Here is a 17,673-nt window from a genome sequence, read left to right as displayed (position 1 = left end):
CTTAACAGCTATAATCATACATTACTTTATCTCTAATTTCCCATACCAACACTTTGTCACAAGAATTCTCTCAAAACTTTTGAAATAAAATTAAAAAATAAACCATCTCATAATAATTATAATTCTTTTACATTCACATATTACACACTTTTAATTATTTGACTGTATCCTCACTCAAATCCATTATTTACAAAAACTTGCATTTTTAAATAACAATATTTTCCTTTTACATATACAACCACCAATACAATTTAGACTAGATTAAATTGCCTACCAATTTATTCATTTTGTACAATAACTTTCCAACTAATATTGATTTTTCTCTTTTCTCACCTTCATCTATTTTTATTTTTTATCTTTTTATCTTTATTGACAGCAGCTTACTTTCTTTCTATCAATTTGATCAATCTAATGTTATGGTATACAGTCAATATAAATAATCTTATATTCTAAATTAATTTTGTATATCACAATTTCTTTTCAATAACCAATAGATTTAAAATGTTAGACATTTTCAGATATTAAAATCTTTATCATTTGTTGTGGGTCATGACCTTTTGGTTAATTATCATTGAAAATCGACTACCTTTTTCTCTACTGTCAATGTCACTTCAAACAGTTCCTTAGACATTAGTGTCACTTTATAGTCAAAGTTGGCCTAAGATGGTTGATTGAGGTTTTGGTAGGGTTTCACCATGTTCCCATAGGCAATATCCTGTAACATCGGCGTTTAGCCTGTTTAATATTATTTTTAAATAATGTAAATTGAATTTTAAATTCAACCATTGTTTGGTTCTGGGGCTATTTAGCAAGTATGCACGTAAGTAATCTAACCACATTTTTAGCTTTTAAAAATTTCAACCATCTTTCAATTCTAATAGTGGGATTACTTATTTTATTGTAGATTCACTGATGATGGACCGATAGGTCTGAAAACGTTCTGAATTGGACATTTTTATTCAATCCATTGGGATTTTTAAGTTTTAATAAATATACCAATTTACATAGAAGTGGTTTTACTTCTTGTTAGAGTTTTTTAATAATAGTTATGTTTTTAAAGTATTGAAAAAAATCATTAGAAGTCGTTTTTATCACTCCGAAAAAAGTTTAGTAAAATAGAGTCATTTTTGGCTTCTAAACAATTTGAATAACTTTGTTAATACTGACTATAGGGTAAATCTACTGTAGGATTTCAAAAGCTGGTATTTTTATACGAATTTTCAAAAAAAAACTTTTTGCCTAGGTTAATTAGGTTCAAAGTTAGCCACTTTTATTATTTAATTCGCAGTTACTTCTATATACATCAAATTCTCCTGTAACAGTGTTAGTTACCATACTACTCCGAAACGGCTTGGCCGATGTTTATAAAATTTTACACGTTTATCCTGTAGGACGTTGAAAAGGTTTTAATCTATTTTTTATAGCCATAAGTTATAAGGGGGGTTGCCACCCTGACATTTTTTTTATTTTTTTGGACAAAATTATCTACCTTAATTTTATTTGATGTAGAATTAGAAAATACATACAACCCTTAATTTTCACTCTTCTATCACCAACCCCTCTTTGTTAATAGCCATCTATATATTTACATCTGAGGAGCTTTTTTGCAAAACTGCATAAATCCACTTTTCAAAAATTTTCAGGAGACGTAAAAACGTGCTGCAGCTGTACTAAAATTTTCGAAATTTCTGAGAACGTAATCAATTGAGGTTAGATTTAGAGAAATAAAACGTTAATTATCATTATTTTTATTGATTTGCATTAACAAAATATAGCCATGTGTCTGTTGGAGATATCGCGTTTTGTAAAAAAAAGATTGGCACAGCGTGGAATGGCGTGGCTACGCTACACACTGTCAGTGCGACCCGTGAATAGTTTTAGAACTAACGAATATTATATTTTGTTTCACGAATCAACATCTAATTCTAGAGGATACTTTTAAAACCAAACAAAAATAGTAGAGGGATAGTTCTGCAGACCGGAGGATTTATGCAGTTTTGCAACACAAAAACTAATTTTAATGGTTAGCTAAAGAAGGAGATGTTAAGATTTGTATAAAAAAAGAGTGGACATGTGGTGAAGGTTTTTGAGTGGATTAATTAAGTTTTGTGGAAGAAACGTGATTGTTAGGCTCATTTTAAATGGAAAATATTAACGTGATTGTTAGGCTCATTTTAAATGGAAAATATTAACTTTTAACACATGAGACTTATACACAAGATCTAGGGCAGGCCAAACTCTCGAAATTCAACAAAACATGTATTTTAGTCGGAAATGGATTTATGCAGTTTTGTAAAAAAGCTCCTCATCTATAAAATTCTCCTGTCACAGTGTTAGTTTCCATACTCCTCCGAGACCGCTTGACCGATTTTTATAAAATTATATATGTATATTCGGTAGGTCTTAGAATCGGTCGTAATCTATTTTTTATATCCCTGAGTGATAAGGGGAGTTCCCCCTAACATTTTGTAATGTTAGGTAGGGTTGTGTGTACATAACATACTCTATAAGACTACGAGTACATACAAATTAAAAAAATTATGATCAAAATCCATCAACAAGTTCCAGCGATATTAATCGCAGCATATGTTTGCAGAATCAGTTTCATTTTTTGAGTCCACGTATTTTAGTAATTCCCCTCCACCGACCACGAATTAATTCCGTTCGGACGCCATTTTTAAAGCTTTATTAATCACTCTGTTGAGGTTCAAAGTTTACTTAAACTTTTACACATAACCTCTATATTTTCAACTTCAAAATGGCTCTAGTTAGGTTGCTTAATTGTTATAAACAAAGTAGCCGACAATTAAATAAAAAAAGTGGCTAACTTTGACCGTAATTAACCTAGGCGAAACGTTTTTCTTTGAAAATTCGTATTAAAATACCAGTTTTTCAAATTCCATTGTAGGTTTAGCCTACAGTCAATATTAACAAAGTTATTCAAATTGTTTACAAGCCAAAAATGACTCTATTTTAGTAAAATGTTTTCTGAGTGATAAAAATGACTTTTAATGATTTTTTTAAATGCGTTGAAAATATTACTATTCTTATTTCATGATGTTTTCACAAAATTCTGAACAATAACATTGCGAAAAAAAAAGCTCTTTGGGATAAACAAATTGAATAAAAAAATGTTTTGTGCATTGTATGGACTGTTTGACTCAACTTTTCATGCAATATGAAAGTCCTTAATTCATTTTCGCAAAAGTTATAGCAAATTTTTTATTTTCGAAATTTTAGTTTTATTTTGCAATATTCGAAGCAACAAATAATCGGACCAAAATTCAAAAAACGCTATTTTAAACCTTGGCTCATCTACTAAAAGAAAAATATTATAAATAAGACATTTAATTACCCTATTTTTAGCTGTAACGATTTAAACGAAAAAACTCTCATTTTTGACCCTTATTTGTTAATAACTAAATTTCTCGTCCAAACTGTGACGGGCATTTTTGTATTTATAATGTATTACATAGGTATATAGTACCCACAAAACCCATTTGCAACCTGGCTGCTCAAATGTCCCGAACATGGAATATTTTTGCCTGATTTCCCTGGTGTATAATAATATATTACAGTTCTAATAATTACACATTTTTATTTCGTTAACCAGTGATAAACTGTTCCAAAATTATTATAAGATTAATTTGACTCCAAAGCAGTAAGATCTTAAACCGTTTGTTTATTTTAGTCTTATCGGTAGTTTTTGTAAGTCGTTATCAGCGCTTCCACCGACCTTGGAATCAGAAGAAAAGCGTATGGTTTGTTCAGTTAATTTATGGAATCGTGATTACGGATTAAGTACACGTGAAATTCTATCTGTTATCAAAAAGTGTCTAATCTTACCAGATTCTACCAACAAATTAATACTATCTTAAAATAAAAGGACACGAAAATTAATTTTCAGAACGATGATAACAAAATCTTTTATAAATTATTACCACTATGATGAGAATTAACACGTGTTTGTTATTTTATGTGCAGTTTTTTATTTTAAGTTTTGCTGAAAGTCATAGCTTTTCTTTTCTCTTTTTTTTTGTCTTCTATGTATTTCTCTCCTAAGTATAATAGATCAACATTTCTGTGTCTGATTGATTTAACGAATATTAGACCAGAGTAATAAGGTTTTTTCCATGACACTTCAACAGCCAGGGTACTGAAGCGTTTTTTCGGCAGGTAATACCTATAAGAGCAAATTGTAACCATTTCCTGCGTAGGATCTGGCGGCCATTTTTATTTATAAACAATTAAGTGTCAAAAAATGGCATTTTTCACTTTTTTTTCCAAATCAATGGAAAACAGGGAAACTTATGGTTTTTTTAGTACAAATATCTTCGAGATTATGGAAAAAGCTTTAAAATGACGTATTACAAAGTTTGATATACTCATTTATTGTTAATATAATTGCGAAAAAGGTCGGAATTGCAAAAAAATATTTTCGCAATAACTGTTGTAAAACTTAGTGTACAGCTTTGCAATTTTTGTCAAATAAGGGTTCTTTGGTACTTAATATGTGATAAAAATTTCAAATCGATTCATTCAATTGTTTAAATTTTATTCAACCTTAGAACCATTCCACATGTGTCAAATGAAAGAGCATGAGCTATGTTTTCAACTTGGTTTAAAAAAAGTTAATAAAAAATGCATTTATTAGTAATAAATAATTATGCAAAAGTATGGTAAATCTTTCCTTATAAACTTTTTATTTTGTTATATAAGAAATTATACATATTTATTACAATTTTTTATCAATTATGATATAGATAACATTACTTGGTAGTTGTGCACTTAAAACAGGATAAAAAAGTTATTTTTTTTGGAAAAAGTTATTCAAGAAGTTTATAAAGAAAAATTGACGATACCTTTGCATAATTATTTATTACTAATAAATGCATTTTTTATTCACTTTTTTAAACCATGTTGAAAATGTAGCTCATGCTCTTTCATTTGACACCTGTGGAATGGTTCTAAGGTCATTTTTTTCTGACTTATGTTATTGCAAAAAAATGCTTTCTGGGATAAAAAATTTAAATAAAATTTAAACAATTGAATGAATCGCTTTGGAATTTTTATCCCATATTAAGCACCAAAGAACCCTCATTTGACAAAAATTTCAAAGCTTTACACTAATTTTTACAACAGTTATTGAGAAAATATTGTTTTTTTGCAATTCCGACCTTTTTTCGCAATTATATTAACAATAAATGAGTATATCAAACTTTGTAATACGTCATTTTAAAGCTTTTTCCCTAATCTCGAAGATATTTGTACTAAAAAAATAATGTTTCACTGTTTTCCGTTGATTTGAAAAAAAGGGGAAAATGCCATTTTTTGACAGTTAATTGTTTATAAATAAAAATGGCCGCCAGATCCTACGCAGGAAATAGTTATAATTTGTTCTTATAGGTATTACCTGTCGAAAAAACGCTTCAGTGCCCTGGCTGCTGAAGTGTCACGAACAGGGTATATTTTTGTCTTATTACCCTGGCCTATATTGGGAGAATAGCAAAACGGGTTCAGACCTGGAAGATAGATCGACAATAATTAATTCCATACATGTGGGGCAAATAATTCAAAAATCGAGAGAATACAACAGAGAAATATGTACAACTAATATTCATAGATTTCAAAAGCGCTTTTGACACAATTAATCGAACGAAAATGATGAAGGAGGTAGAGAATCTTGGAATCCCAGAAAAAATAAGACATATGCTAACAGTGAGCCTAAAGAACACCACAGCAAAGATCAGTTTCAACGGAACAACTTCTAACGAAATCAATGTAAACAAAGGCATGAAACAAGGTGACCCTATCTCGCCGACACTATTTAACCTGATGTTGTAAGTAACAATAAGGAGAACAAACGTTGCAAACAAAAACATTATTACAGATCAACTTCAACTAGTAGCATGCAGATGATCTAGTCATCATAGCGAAGACGAAGATGACACTCATAAAAGCAGTTGAAAAATTAGATAAGGAGCGAAGAGAATAAGGCTAGAGATAAACCAGCACAAAACAAAATACATGACGATAGGGAAGGACGACACAACAACTCAGAAATATCTGATAACATAGAACCATAAATTTGAAACTGTATCCATCTTTAGCTACTTGGGAGTAACAATAGGGAAAACCGGAAAAGAGAGTACAGAGGAAAGAATTCTGAAAGGCAAAAAACCTATGGAATGAATAGAAATCTGCTGAGAAGCAAGACCCTAAGTAAGAGAACAAAGATGAACCTATATAAGACCTTAATAAGACCTGTTGTTACATATGGGATGGGAACAACAACGATCAACAAGAAAGAGGAAGGCAGTTAAAAACTATTTGTACCTAGTACTTTAAAACCTACTAAACCCTACAAATTATGTTAAACAAACGTTTCTGGTTGCTACCAGAGGCGTACTTTCCAAATACTACGCCACTGGCGGAATTGCTATTTTAGTGCAACTTTTGGACTCTCCCATACTTTTCTATGTAAACTCTACAGTTCTATGTAAATAATATACTTGTCATTCGTAACGATAATCATTAGTCATTAGTTTTCGAGATATCTGAAGATAAAAATGAAACGGCACAGTTATTTTGATTAATGTATTATGCACCTTCGTTTTTAAGTTCAAATATCTAGAAAACTAATGACTTATCGTTACGAATGAATGAAGAGTATATATTATTTACATACAAAGTATTGCAGAATAAAAAAATTGCACTAAAATACCAATTCCTCCAGTGGAGTAGAATTTGGGAAGGGTCAACCAATGACTTTCCCCCGTCGTACGCCTCTGGTAGTAGCCATAAACATTTGTTTAACATAATTTAGTAGGGTGTACAGTACCTACACTTGCTGCCAAATATGACAAGGATATGTCAAACGGTTTTAAAGTACTGGGTACAAATAGTTTTTAAATAAAACACCATGTAACTCAGTAAGGAGCCACATTTTATTTAAGTGACTTGGGTTAAATCTTAATATTTTGAGCCCAAGAATCTACAGTTAAAATATTTCCAATTATTAATGAAACACCCTGTATAATAATAACTGTAATGATCTAAATCTTAACGTACGTGTGTGTATCATCCGCATGAAATCGGATTCGTACTTCTATCGGCTAATGAATTATTATATTCTTAAATACCACACAAAAGAATACACACTTCCTTCAATAAACCAATGAAAATTGGCGTTCGTGTGTCACATAGTGTGGGACATTTGACCGTGAATCTAAAAGCACTAAGTAACTTCCCTTTGTGAAACGGAAATATTTTTCAATGAATAAATCAGAGTGCAATTATCTCTCAATCTCGAAATATTCGCCAAGGTCTTTATTCTTGGCAAATGCTATTTCGATTATGTATGCTGTATGCTCAATATTTACATATAATGCCAACTTGCGAATTTCCCATTTCGGTAGTTAACGTGGAAATATATGTATGTTCATAAAACATATTGCTGAATAAAATGCGTGAAAAAAGTGTCCTTATCGTTTTGACGTTGTTCTAATCCAGGTACTTCCGACAATTGTTAATTTACATGTAAATTATCTTATTTACGTGGATAAATAAATACTAACTTCTTTAAAATACGATAATATACAACACTTACATACAAGACATAATCGCAAGAAAGTCATCTACAATATGTCGAAAAAAAAATGATTACAAAATTTTGCGTTTCGACGTTATGAAACTTAGTCCTGTCGCCAGGGGGGGTACAACGGCCTCCTTAATTCAGATGGACTTACTTAAGTTTTTTTTATATATTTTGACCCGCAGAATACGAATTTTTTGGGTAACAGTTAATGCGGATGTCGATAAGAATGTTATAGACAAAGAACTTGAGGAATTACATAACAGCGATTTCTCGCAAAACAAAACATCTTTTTGTATTTTTTGGGTCATTTTAACCAAAAAATATTCCTACAAGTTTTTTCGTAGAATGCATAGTTTTCGAGATAACCGCGGTTGAACTTTCAAAAAATCGAAAAATTGTAATTTTTGAACCCTAATAACTTTTGATTAAAAAATAAAGTAGCAATTCTGCTTACCGCATTTGAAAGTTTGATTATTTGCATTGCTAAAAATTTATTATTTTATTGTTAAACAAAGCTATAAACACCTAGTATGTGAGTGATGATTTCTATGATTTCTAATTTAAAATCGAACGAGTAGGTAGAGTAGCTACAAGTGCAAGCGAGGTAATTTCTACGTAGCATGCGTTAAAACGTATGTATTAGGCACGGGAAACACTATGTGCTTATAGATTAGTTTAACAATAAAAAAATTAATTTTTAGCAATGCAAATATTCAAAACCGATATAATTTGAATTAAACTTTCAAATGCGGTAAGCAGAATTGCTACTTTATTTTTTAATCAAAAGTTATTCAAGTTCATAAATTGCAATTTTTCGATTTTTTGAAAGTTCAACCGCGGTTATCTCGAAAACTATGCATTCTACGAAAAAACTTGTAGGAATATTTTTTGCTTAAAATGACCCAAAAAATACAAAAAGATGTTTTGTTTTGCGAGAAATCGCTGTTATGTAATTCCTCAAGTTCTTTGTCTATAACAATCTTATCGACATCCGGATCAACTGTTACCCAAAAAATTCGTATTCTACGGGTCAAAATATATAAAAAAAAACTTGGGTAAGTCCATCTGAATTAAGGAGGCCGTTGTACCCCCCCTGGCGACAGGACTAACTAGTATGTATAAGGAAAAGCTCTAACCACCATACTAGTGGATAATACTAAAGTATAGAAACAAAATTTTATGACCATAGTAATATAGCGATACGCTTTAATTACTATTCTTGCTAATTTTATTTTCTTAATTTTTAATAACTTTTCTCAAAACGAAACAACATTAGTCATTTAAAATTCAAATGTAATACACAAACCAGATGCTAAGAAGTTTTACGAAACCAAATGTATCCTTAACGATAATATGTTTTTGGTGTGTTCAGTTTAACAAACTGAATTCCCCATAAATTAATTACCTTATCAGACCTTATGTCAACTTCTTAAAATACAAAAAGGTTCTCATCTTTTAAAAGGCAGATGCAGTAATTTATGACCCTTCTGGCCATTATCGCAAAACCGCCAACCAGTTGACATAATAGTTGGTGGTCCGGCAAGTCAGTCTCTACACAGCATGCGAACGATGCAGACACACCCTCGCTCTCGCTAACAAACAATCCTCTTTCGAGATATAAGCAAGCACACCGCTTGTTTACCCAAAATAAATATATTACTGTTCGTTGTTACACTGATTTTTAATTAATTCCGTAACCCACCAATCGGAACAGTAATAAGAATTAAAGTTCGAATAGACTATCTGATACATGTAATGAGCTCAGTATGAACCCTTTATCTTCCAGAAGAATCAAAAAGTTCAGACTAGAGGACTTTTTTGTTGAGGATTTTTTCCAACCAATGTGTATTCAATTTGCTTAAATGTTTCTTCTTCTTACGGTGCCTATTCGTTCCGGATGTTGGCGATCAGCATGGCTATCCTAGCTTTGCTTACTGATATTCGGAATAGTCCGGTTGTCGATGTGAACCACTTTCTCAGGTTTTGAAGCCAAGATATTCTTCTTCTCCCGTGTCCTATCTTTCCAAATATGTTGCCCCGAAGAAGGAGTTGCAACAAGCCATATCTCTGTTCATTCCTCATAACATTGCAACGATGTGTTAATAATCTCGCATTCCTTGTCCATTCTACGTAGGATCTCAACATTAGTCACACGATCCACCAATAAATTCTTAAATTGCGTCAGGAACACCACATCTCAAATACCTCAAGTATTTTTAAAAAAGCTTCGGAAAGTGTCCAGGTCTCTACTCCGTATAATAACGTAGAAAATGCATAGCATCTTATGATAGAGATTTTGGTACCCAGTGGTAAATCGTGACTTCTGAAAAGAGACTTCATCATTATGAACGCTAATCTCACTTTTCCTATACGTTGTTTTATTTCACTTGAGTGGTCCCATTGGCTGTTTATGTTGGTACCAAGGTATGTGTAGCTGTCGACCCTGTCAATTAGTTGTTGGTTAACCAAAAGCTGTGTATTTAATATTTCGCGCTTACTGACTACCATGTACTTTGTTTTTTTCGATTGAGATCAAGTCCGTGTTCTTTACTTATATCCGATATGCGCGACATCATTATATGCAAACCATGTTAAAATGTTTACTCCAGCAATTATCAGTGTTTTTACTGGAGTGTCCTGCATTACAGGGTCGCTTCTAATTTTTCTTTCTACTTTAGGTACAGTATGCAGGACACTGCAGGTGTGGAAACACAAAATCCTTCGAGTGATATATGACACTTGCAAAGATAGCGTGACAAAAAAAATGGAGGCGCAGATATAATAACGAGTTAGAGTGTCTCTTCAGAAAGTGAGAAAATTTAGTGAGGTATATAAAAAGATAGCCAGGATGTGTGATACGCAGTAATGGCGATCACCTTATAAACAATGTGCTTTGGGAAAGATTAGACGGAAAAAGGTCTGTAGGAGGACCCAAGAAAAAGGTGGAAAGATGCAGTCAGAAAGAATCTGGAGAAAACGGGAGTCAGACAATGGCAAAGTGGTACAGAACCGATAAAAATATGGAAGGCACTACTAAACGCGGCAAAGACTCACGAAGAGTTATAACGCCATTGAAACTGATATTTGTGATAGGTACTAAAAGAGAAGGGGTTGACAAATGACAGATGTATATATCGTTAGAAGATGATCCCTTTGGAATAAAAATTGACCTGTTTCGGAATTTTCACACAATCCAATGAATATTGCTAAATAACAAGAAGAGAAGAAGAGATATGGTACCAAATAGGATAGTGAGAGAGAGGATAAAAGTGACAGATCTCATAGAAAAAATTGCACAAAGCCAAATGATGATGGGCTTAGTCCAGAAAGCCACTGCGCATCCGCTAGGAAAAATATTCTGATTCGGATTTTTTGCACAATCTTACTCAAAAAGGACCCCTTTTAACAAATTTGCATGTTGCCAGGACCAAAAGGTGGTCAAAAATTTTTTAAACGGTTTTTTTTTTGTTTTTTTCCTAAAATTATTTTTTTTGCATGGAAAAAAGTTTTTAGGTTTTTTGGGTCATTCCAAACAGAAAAGGTCTTTAGTGACTTTTCTCTAAAAATGATAGTTTTTTCCACCGACAGTATGGTGCAAATGAAAGGAATAGGTTTGTTCGTAGAACGATCAGCAACCGTTGCCAACCGTCAGACGCAAGCGCGTTCGTGGTCTACGAACTGTTAACTGCGCATGCGTCTGATGGTTTGCAACGGTTGCTGATCGTTTGGATCGTACTACGAACAAAGCTAATAAATTCGTTATTTCGTAAACCGGCGACTTTAAGGAAAAATCCCGAAACAGGTCGATTTTTATTTTTAAGTTATGATATTGTGGCATATATGGTATACTAGTGACGTCATCCGTCTGGGCGTGATGACGTAATCGATTATTTTTTTAAATGAGAATAGGGGTCATGTGGTAGCTCATTTGAAAGGTTATTCACTTCTCGATTCAGTAATGTAAACATTTACATAATTATTTATACAGGGTGTCCTATTTCTTTTTTTGTCAAATAATTTAATTTAATAAAAATTTTTTGGACACCCTGTATAAATAATTGTGTAAATGTTTATATTACTGAATAGAGAATTGAAGAAATTTCAAATCAAATGAGCTAGCACACGACCCCTATTCTCATTTAAAAAAATCATCGATTACGTCATCACGTCCAGATGGATGACGTCACTAGTATACCATATATGCCACAATATCATAACTTAAAAATAAAAATCGACCCGTTTCGGGATTTTTTCTTAAAGTCGCCGGTTTACGAAATAACGAATTTATTCCTTTCATTTGCACCATACTGTCGGTGGAAAATAGTGTCGCGCACGCTTGATTAGCAATTAAAAAACAAAGGAGTTTTGAATATTGTATTGCAAAAAACTCTTCGGGATTTCATCAATCGATGTTTAAAGAATATCTACCTACCTTGGCAACATTCAAATTTTCAGTTTCTCACATAGTTTTTGAGGGTTAAAAATGGCCGATTTCGCAATTTTTCAATTTTTAATCGCTTATATGTCAAAAACTATCATTTTTAGAGAAAAGTCACTAAAGACCTTTTCTGTTTGGAATGATCCAAAAAACCTAAAAAAAACTTTTTTCCATGCAAAAAAAAATTATTTTAGGAAAAAAACAAAAAAAACGTTTAAAAAATTTTTGACTACCTTTTGGTCCTGGCAACATGCAAATTTGTTAAAAGGAGTCCTTTTTGAGTAAGATTGTGCAAAAAATCCGAATCAGAATATTTTTCCTAGCGGTTGCGCAGTGGCTTTCTGGACTAGCTGGACATGTAGCACCTTTAAATGATAATAGGTGGACCAAAAGACTCATGAAATGGAGAACTAGATAAGATAAAAAAGTCCCCGAGGTAGACCACCAAAAAGATAGATGGATGACTTGAGAAAAGCAGTGGGAAATTGGATACAGAACGCACAAGATAGAGAACAATGGAAGAATATAGAGGAAACCTATATCCAACAGTGGATGCAAGAGGTTGAGGAATGATGATGATAATCAGAGTGGACTGTTTTGAGTGGTCAACCCTGTATATACAACAGAACATCGTCTAAAAAAAGTAGGAAAAAAGGTAAAACAGTAGATTAACTGTTTAAATTACTATTGATTTTTTTTTAAAATGTATCACGTGAAGAGGTTCGTGTATAAAAAATGTCATTTGATTATTTTTTTAAATTTTCTTACCTTGAATGAATATCTATAATTAGATTTTATCAATTCCAACACGTTTTAAGGTTTTATGATTTATCATAATTTTTATGGGAAACAAAAATAATATTACCTGCAAGGTTAACATTTAATAACATCAGTAACGACCAAAAATTAGTTGTTATATGTAAAAATAATGTGGAAGACACGATGATTTATGTTATGATTGTAATAATATTGCCAGTAATGTTAAACTTGTTGTCTTTTACATTAGATTAGAATGATTAGGTGGATATTATGATCAGTTTTCAAATGTAAATTTTCTATAAATTATACTATGTATTATAAAGAAAACAATAAATTCCTTGCAACAAAGCATTCCTTGCATCGGTATGTAAGCACAACACTTATTGCATTGCATAATAATATGTATACAGCTAACTTATAGACACGTGTGTGTAGATATTCTTTTTCTCATAGACATCATTCAGTGCGTCACAGTTTTTCGATTTCTTTCTAAGGCATTAAATTGTATGTGACAGAAAAAAAGGCACGTCCGTGATTACAGACATTTATAACATTTATTCTAGTTGTCGATAGATCGCGCTATAATCGAAAAAAAAATTATTTACGAATTATATACCTACGAATATAATCTGTACAATTTATAAGACCATCAAAGAAAATACCATTTTATAAATGCAATAAACACAATTGATTTGTTTTTGTGCCAAATTGCAAATACAATGTGACAACTGTCAGATTTAACTAAAATGTCATGTTATAATAAATGTCATAAATGTATATTATCACGGACTTACCTTTTTTTCTATTATTTGTGACGCACTGAAAAATGCTCATGAAAAGAAGTATATATGAGTACATACTTGTATACAGTGATGAGCGCGCTAATAAACGGCAAAATGACGCAAAAGATGGAAAACAATACATTGTGAAGCAAAAAGAGATGAAACTAGTAGAGGTGAAAATTGTCGATATAAACGTATAAATTAACATTACATTACATAGTTTCCCACCTTTAGACATATTAGAGGAGTATGACAACTGACACTCTGACAGTAGAATTTTATAAAATACTCCTGTCACATACATCTAAACCCAGAGGCCGTAAACCTCCTAAGAGGAGGTTTACGGCCAAAAATAAATATCATGTTAAAAAATAAAAAAAAAATATTACTTACCTCCTGTGCCTAGAACTTTGAGCAAATCGAAGTGTGACATATCAACCCTTCCAATTCCGGAAAGGTTAACTGCAAAAAAAGAAATGAAAAATATAAATATTTTTTCATTTGTGAAAATTTATGTTTTGTAAAATACATTGCACAAAATTATAAAGTTTGGTTCAAAATGCGTCATAAGGATTTTCTTTGGTTTAAAAAATAATTTTTTTTATATAATTTACGTATTTTTTATTTAAATTAACGTGTCTCGGCAACTAAGGCCATTGACACAGTTACAAAAGTAAGGATTACAGTATACAGGGTAGGGCATTAGTGTGACAAAGTCCAACTAATCGTTTGTCGTAAGAGATACGAAAAAAATTATTGACGTAAAAGTTGGGGTACATATAGAACCATAATTTAAAAATATTTTTAAATATACAGGACCGCCCGAATTGACAGTGTGACACAAACTTATGTTTTTTTAAATGGAACACCCTGTATATTTTTAGATTTTTGGATTCCCCTCGATGCTTTCTTTCATAAAATATAAGGCTTTGTAATATGGTACGAAGTAGTTTAAAAGATAATTACGCTTTTTTTAATTTCGTAGCAACATTAACAACACCCTAGTAGAGTTATAGTGATTTGACATCAAAATTTCTATTTATGTTCAAACGATTTTTAATATAGTCTACTATTCTTGAACGTTATTAATATAGCGAAATGTTATATTTTAGTATACAAGGTTGTTCGAAACTCGGAATTAGTATTTTCGGAGTGTTCTTAAATGGAACATTCTGTATTTTACTACTGTAATGAGATGATTTTTTATGGTACTTTTTTATTTCTTAAGCATCCTCTATACCTAAGTGCTTTAATTTGTGAGTTATTCGTGATTCTTTAAGCCAAACATTAACACGTTGACGGACAGATCGTCTATAGACGTCTAATTTCCATTGATGTAATGTGACACAACGTCTATAGACGTTGCATTTTTCCCTATTGTACTTTGCAAAATACATATAGTGTCACAACACTTGCTTATACATTTGACGCACTGTCCGTCAACGTGTTAATTGCAATAAAAATATTAAATCAAAAATAATTTTTCGAAAAAAATACTGATCTACTTTAATCTAGACTGATCCTTAGTTTATTAATATTGGATGACATACCAAGTACTTACGTACCTAGTTAAGCTTGTTATTGCGTAAAATATTAATAAAAACTTGCACCTAGTTGGCTATGACGCTAAATTTGCTTAAACATTTTGTTATTTATACTATTTTTATAGTTCCAGTTGATTTTTTACCATTACTAATATGAATTTTTCCTAATGAGGAACTGATTAATATGATCTTTGTGCTAGAACTGTATAACCAAAATGTGCTACTAACAATAAGAATTTATCTTCAGCAATTCCCTGATAGACGACAACCAAGAAGAGGAACTTTTGAAAGTTTACTAGAACGTTTTCAACGCAGAGAAAACTGATCGAACAAAAACTATTGTAAATGAATAAAATGAATTAAATAATATAATCCTTAGTGTCACTGAGGATCTGCATGTTAGTACGGCCGTTCTCATAAAATCTAAGTGTCTAATCTGTTGAAACCGTTTTATATATTTTCAAAAGTTTCTCTTCTTGGTTGTCGTCTGTCAGGGAATTGCGGATGATAAATTTTTATGGCGAGTAGCACATTTTTGTTATACTCTCCTAGTACAAAAACCAGAAGTTCCTCATTAGAAAAATTCGCATTAGTAATGGTAACCAATTAAGCAAATTTATGTCGTAGCCAACTAGGTAGAATATTGTATGTTTCTGATAATATGTCATCCAATATTAATAAATTAAGGATCTGTCTACATCAATCTGTATTTTTTTCGAAAAACTATTTGTGATTTAATGTTTTCACGGCCACCTAATAAAATTTCACGTAGGTAATTTTTGTTGCAATTAATATTTGGCTTAAAGAATCACGAATAACTCACAAATTAAAGCACTTAGGTATAGGGAATGCTAAAGAAATAAAAAAAGTACCATAAAATATCATCTCATTACAATACTAAAATACAGGGTGTTCCATTTAAGAAAACTCAGAAAATACTCACTCCGAGTATCGACCAACCCTGTATACTAAAATTATATATTTCGCTATATTAATAATGTTTAACAATAATAGACTATATTAAAAATCGTTTGAACATAAATCGACATTTTGATGTCAAATAGATACAATTCTACAGGGTGTGAATGTTAATACGAAATTAACAAAAAAACGTAATTCTCTTTTAAACTACATACCTCGTATAATATTACAGAACTCTATATTTTATGAAAGAATGCATCGAGGAGAATCCAAAAGTGTAACAATATACAGGGTGTTTAATTAAAAAAAAAACATAAGTTTGTGTCACTCTGTCAATACGGGTGGCCCTGTATATTTAAAAATATTTTTAAATTATGGTCCTATCTATACCCCAACTTTTACCTCAACAACTTTGTTTCGTATCTTTTACGCCAAAAGAGTAATTGGACTTTGTCACACTAATGCCACACCCTGTATTTAGTCTTTTGAGTACAGTCTTTGATTTTATCACTACTACATTAGTATTTACTATTGTCATTAAGAGTGGCTGTTAGATGTTCATCCAGTTTGTGCAGTCTTCGAGTGTTGGTGTATAGCTGGCACTCAACTAGTATGGGTTTGACGGGGACACGGATATTGTAGATATGGCACCAAAGATGATTGCTTTGACTCATCAGGTAACCATGTGGAAATGACCCATCAGGTAAGACGGCAATGTCCAATTCTCAGTGACCGATCTGCTTTGGGAGGGAAAATTTCCTTAGGGGGGAACTTTCAATGCAACACCAACCAAAAAACATAATAAAGATAAACCAAAACAACATAAAAGACATAAATAATAACTTAATATGCATTAAGTTCCCTTAATTTTCCTAACTAGCGTGTTTATTGGGTTGAATTTGTCTTCTAGTCCGACGCTCTTATAGGGCATAAGGACAACGAGAAGAAGAAGAAGAATTTGTCTTCTGTGATTTTAGTTTCATGTCAGCTTTTTTTATTTTGCACCGGAAGAAATTGCCCCTCCCCCGTAGATCCTCCTGGTGGATATGCTGGTGTTTTTTGTTGGAATTTACTTAATACCCAACTTTATTATTGAAGTTATACTTCTTTACCGGCGATAGAGGGTGATTTTTTTATATGTTAAAACCTATCAGCCCGGCGCATGCGCAATATAACTTTGTTCTGATTGGATGTTCAAATGACATGTCAAAAATTATCCGATATGGCAGCTGTGGTTTCGAGGTAAAGGTAAACAAATGTATAATATATTAGTTTTATTGTTGTGAGGACAGAAACAAAAAAGTTTATAATATTGTAGTGACTTTTAAATAGTTTTTAAAAGCAACAGGTACGTAATAATTGTTAATGTATCATGGGTATAAACCTACCTATTTGATCTGCCAAAATACATAGTATGTAATACTTTTATTTATATAATTTGATTACCATCAAAATTTCTATCAATATTCACCTAATATATTGTTTTTTTACTCTATGTTTTGTTGTATTTTTTCAATTCTAAATCATTTCAATTCAAAATTAAAATAATTTGATCAATTTTCAAAATATCAAAATATCACAAGTTTAATCCGTTTAGTTAGTCGATCTTCGTAAATAATGACACATAGTGTC

The 17,673-nt window shown here is 31.6% G+C and overlaps 1 protein-coding gene across 3 annotated transcripts in view; it reads right to left on the bottom strand.

Moving 5' to 3' along the window:
• LOC126891786 (ribosomal protein S6 kinase alpha-5-like) overlaps positions 1–17,673 on the bottom strand; it is a 570,345-nt gene that overhangs the window by 347,563 nt on the left and 205,109 nt on the right. For all 3 annotated transcript variants that reach the window (XM_050661058.1, XM_050661059.1, XM_050661057.1), the window contains exon 2: positions 13,970–14,038. In XM_050661058.1, coding sequence (XP_050517015.1) covers positions 13,970–14,038 — 69 coding nt within the window. The remainder of the gene's footprint in view (positions 1–13,969; positions 14,039–17,673) is intronic.

Source organism: Diabrotica virgifera, chromosome 9 (assembly GCF_917563875.1).
Source record: "Diabrotica virgifera virgifera chromosome 9, PGI_DIABVI_V3a".
Lineage (NCBI taxonomy): Eukaryota > Metazoa > Arthropoda > Insecta > Coleoptera > Chrysomelidae > Diabrotica > Diabrotica virgifera.
Note: the sequence above shows the minus strand (reverse complement) of the source record. Positions and strands in the feature narration are given on the sequence as shown.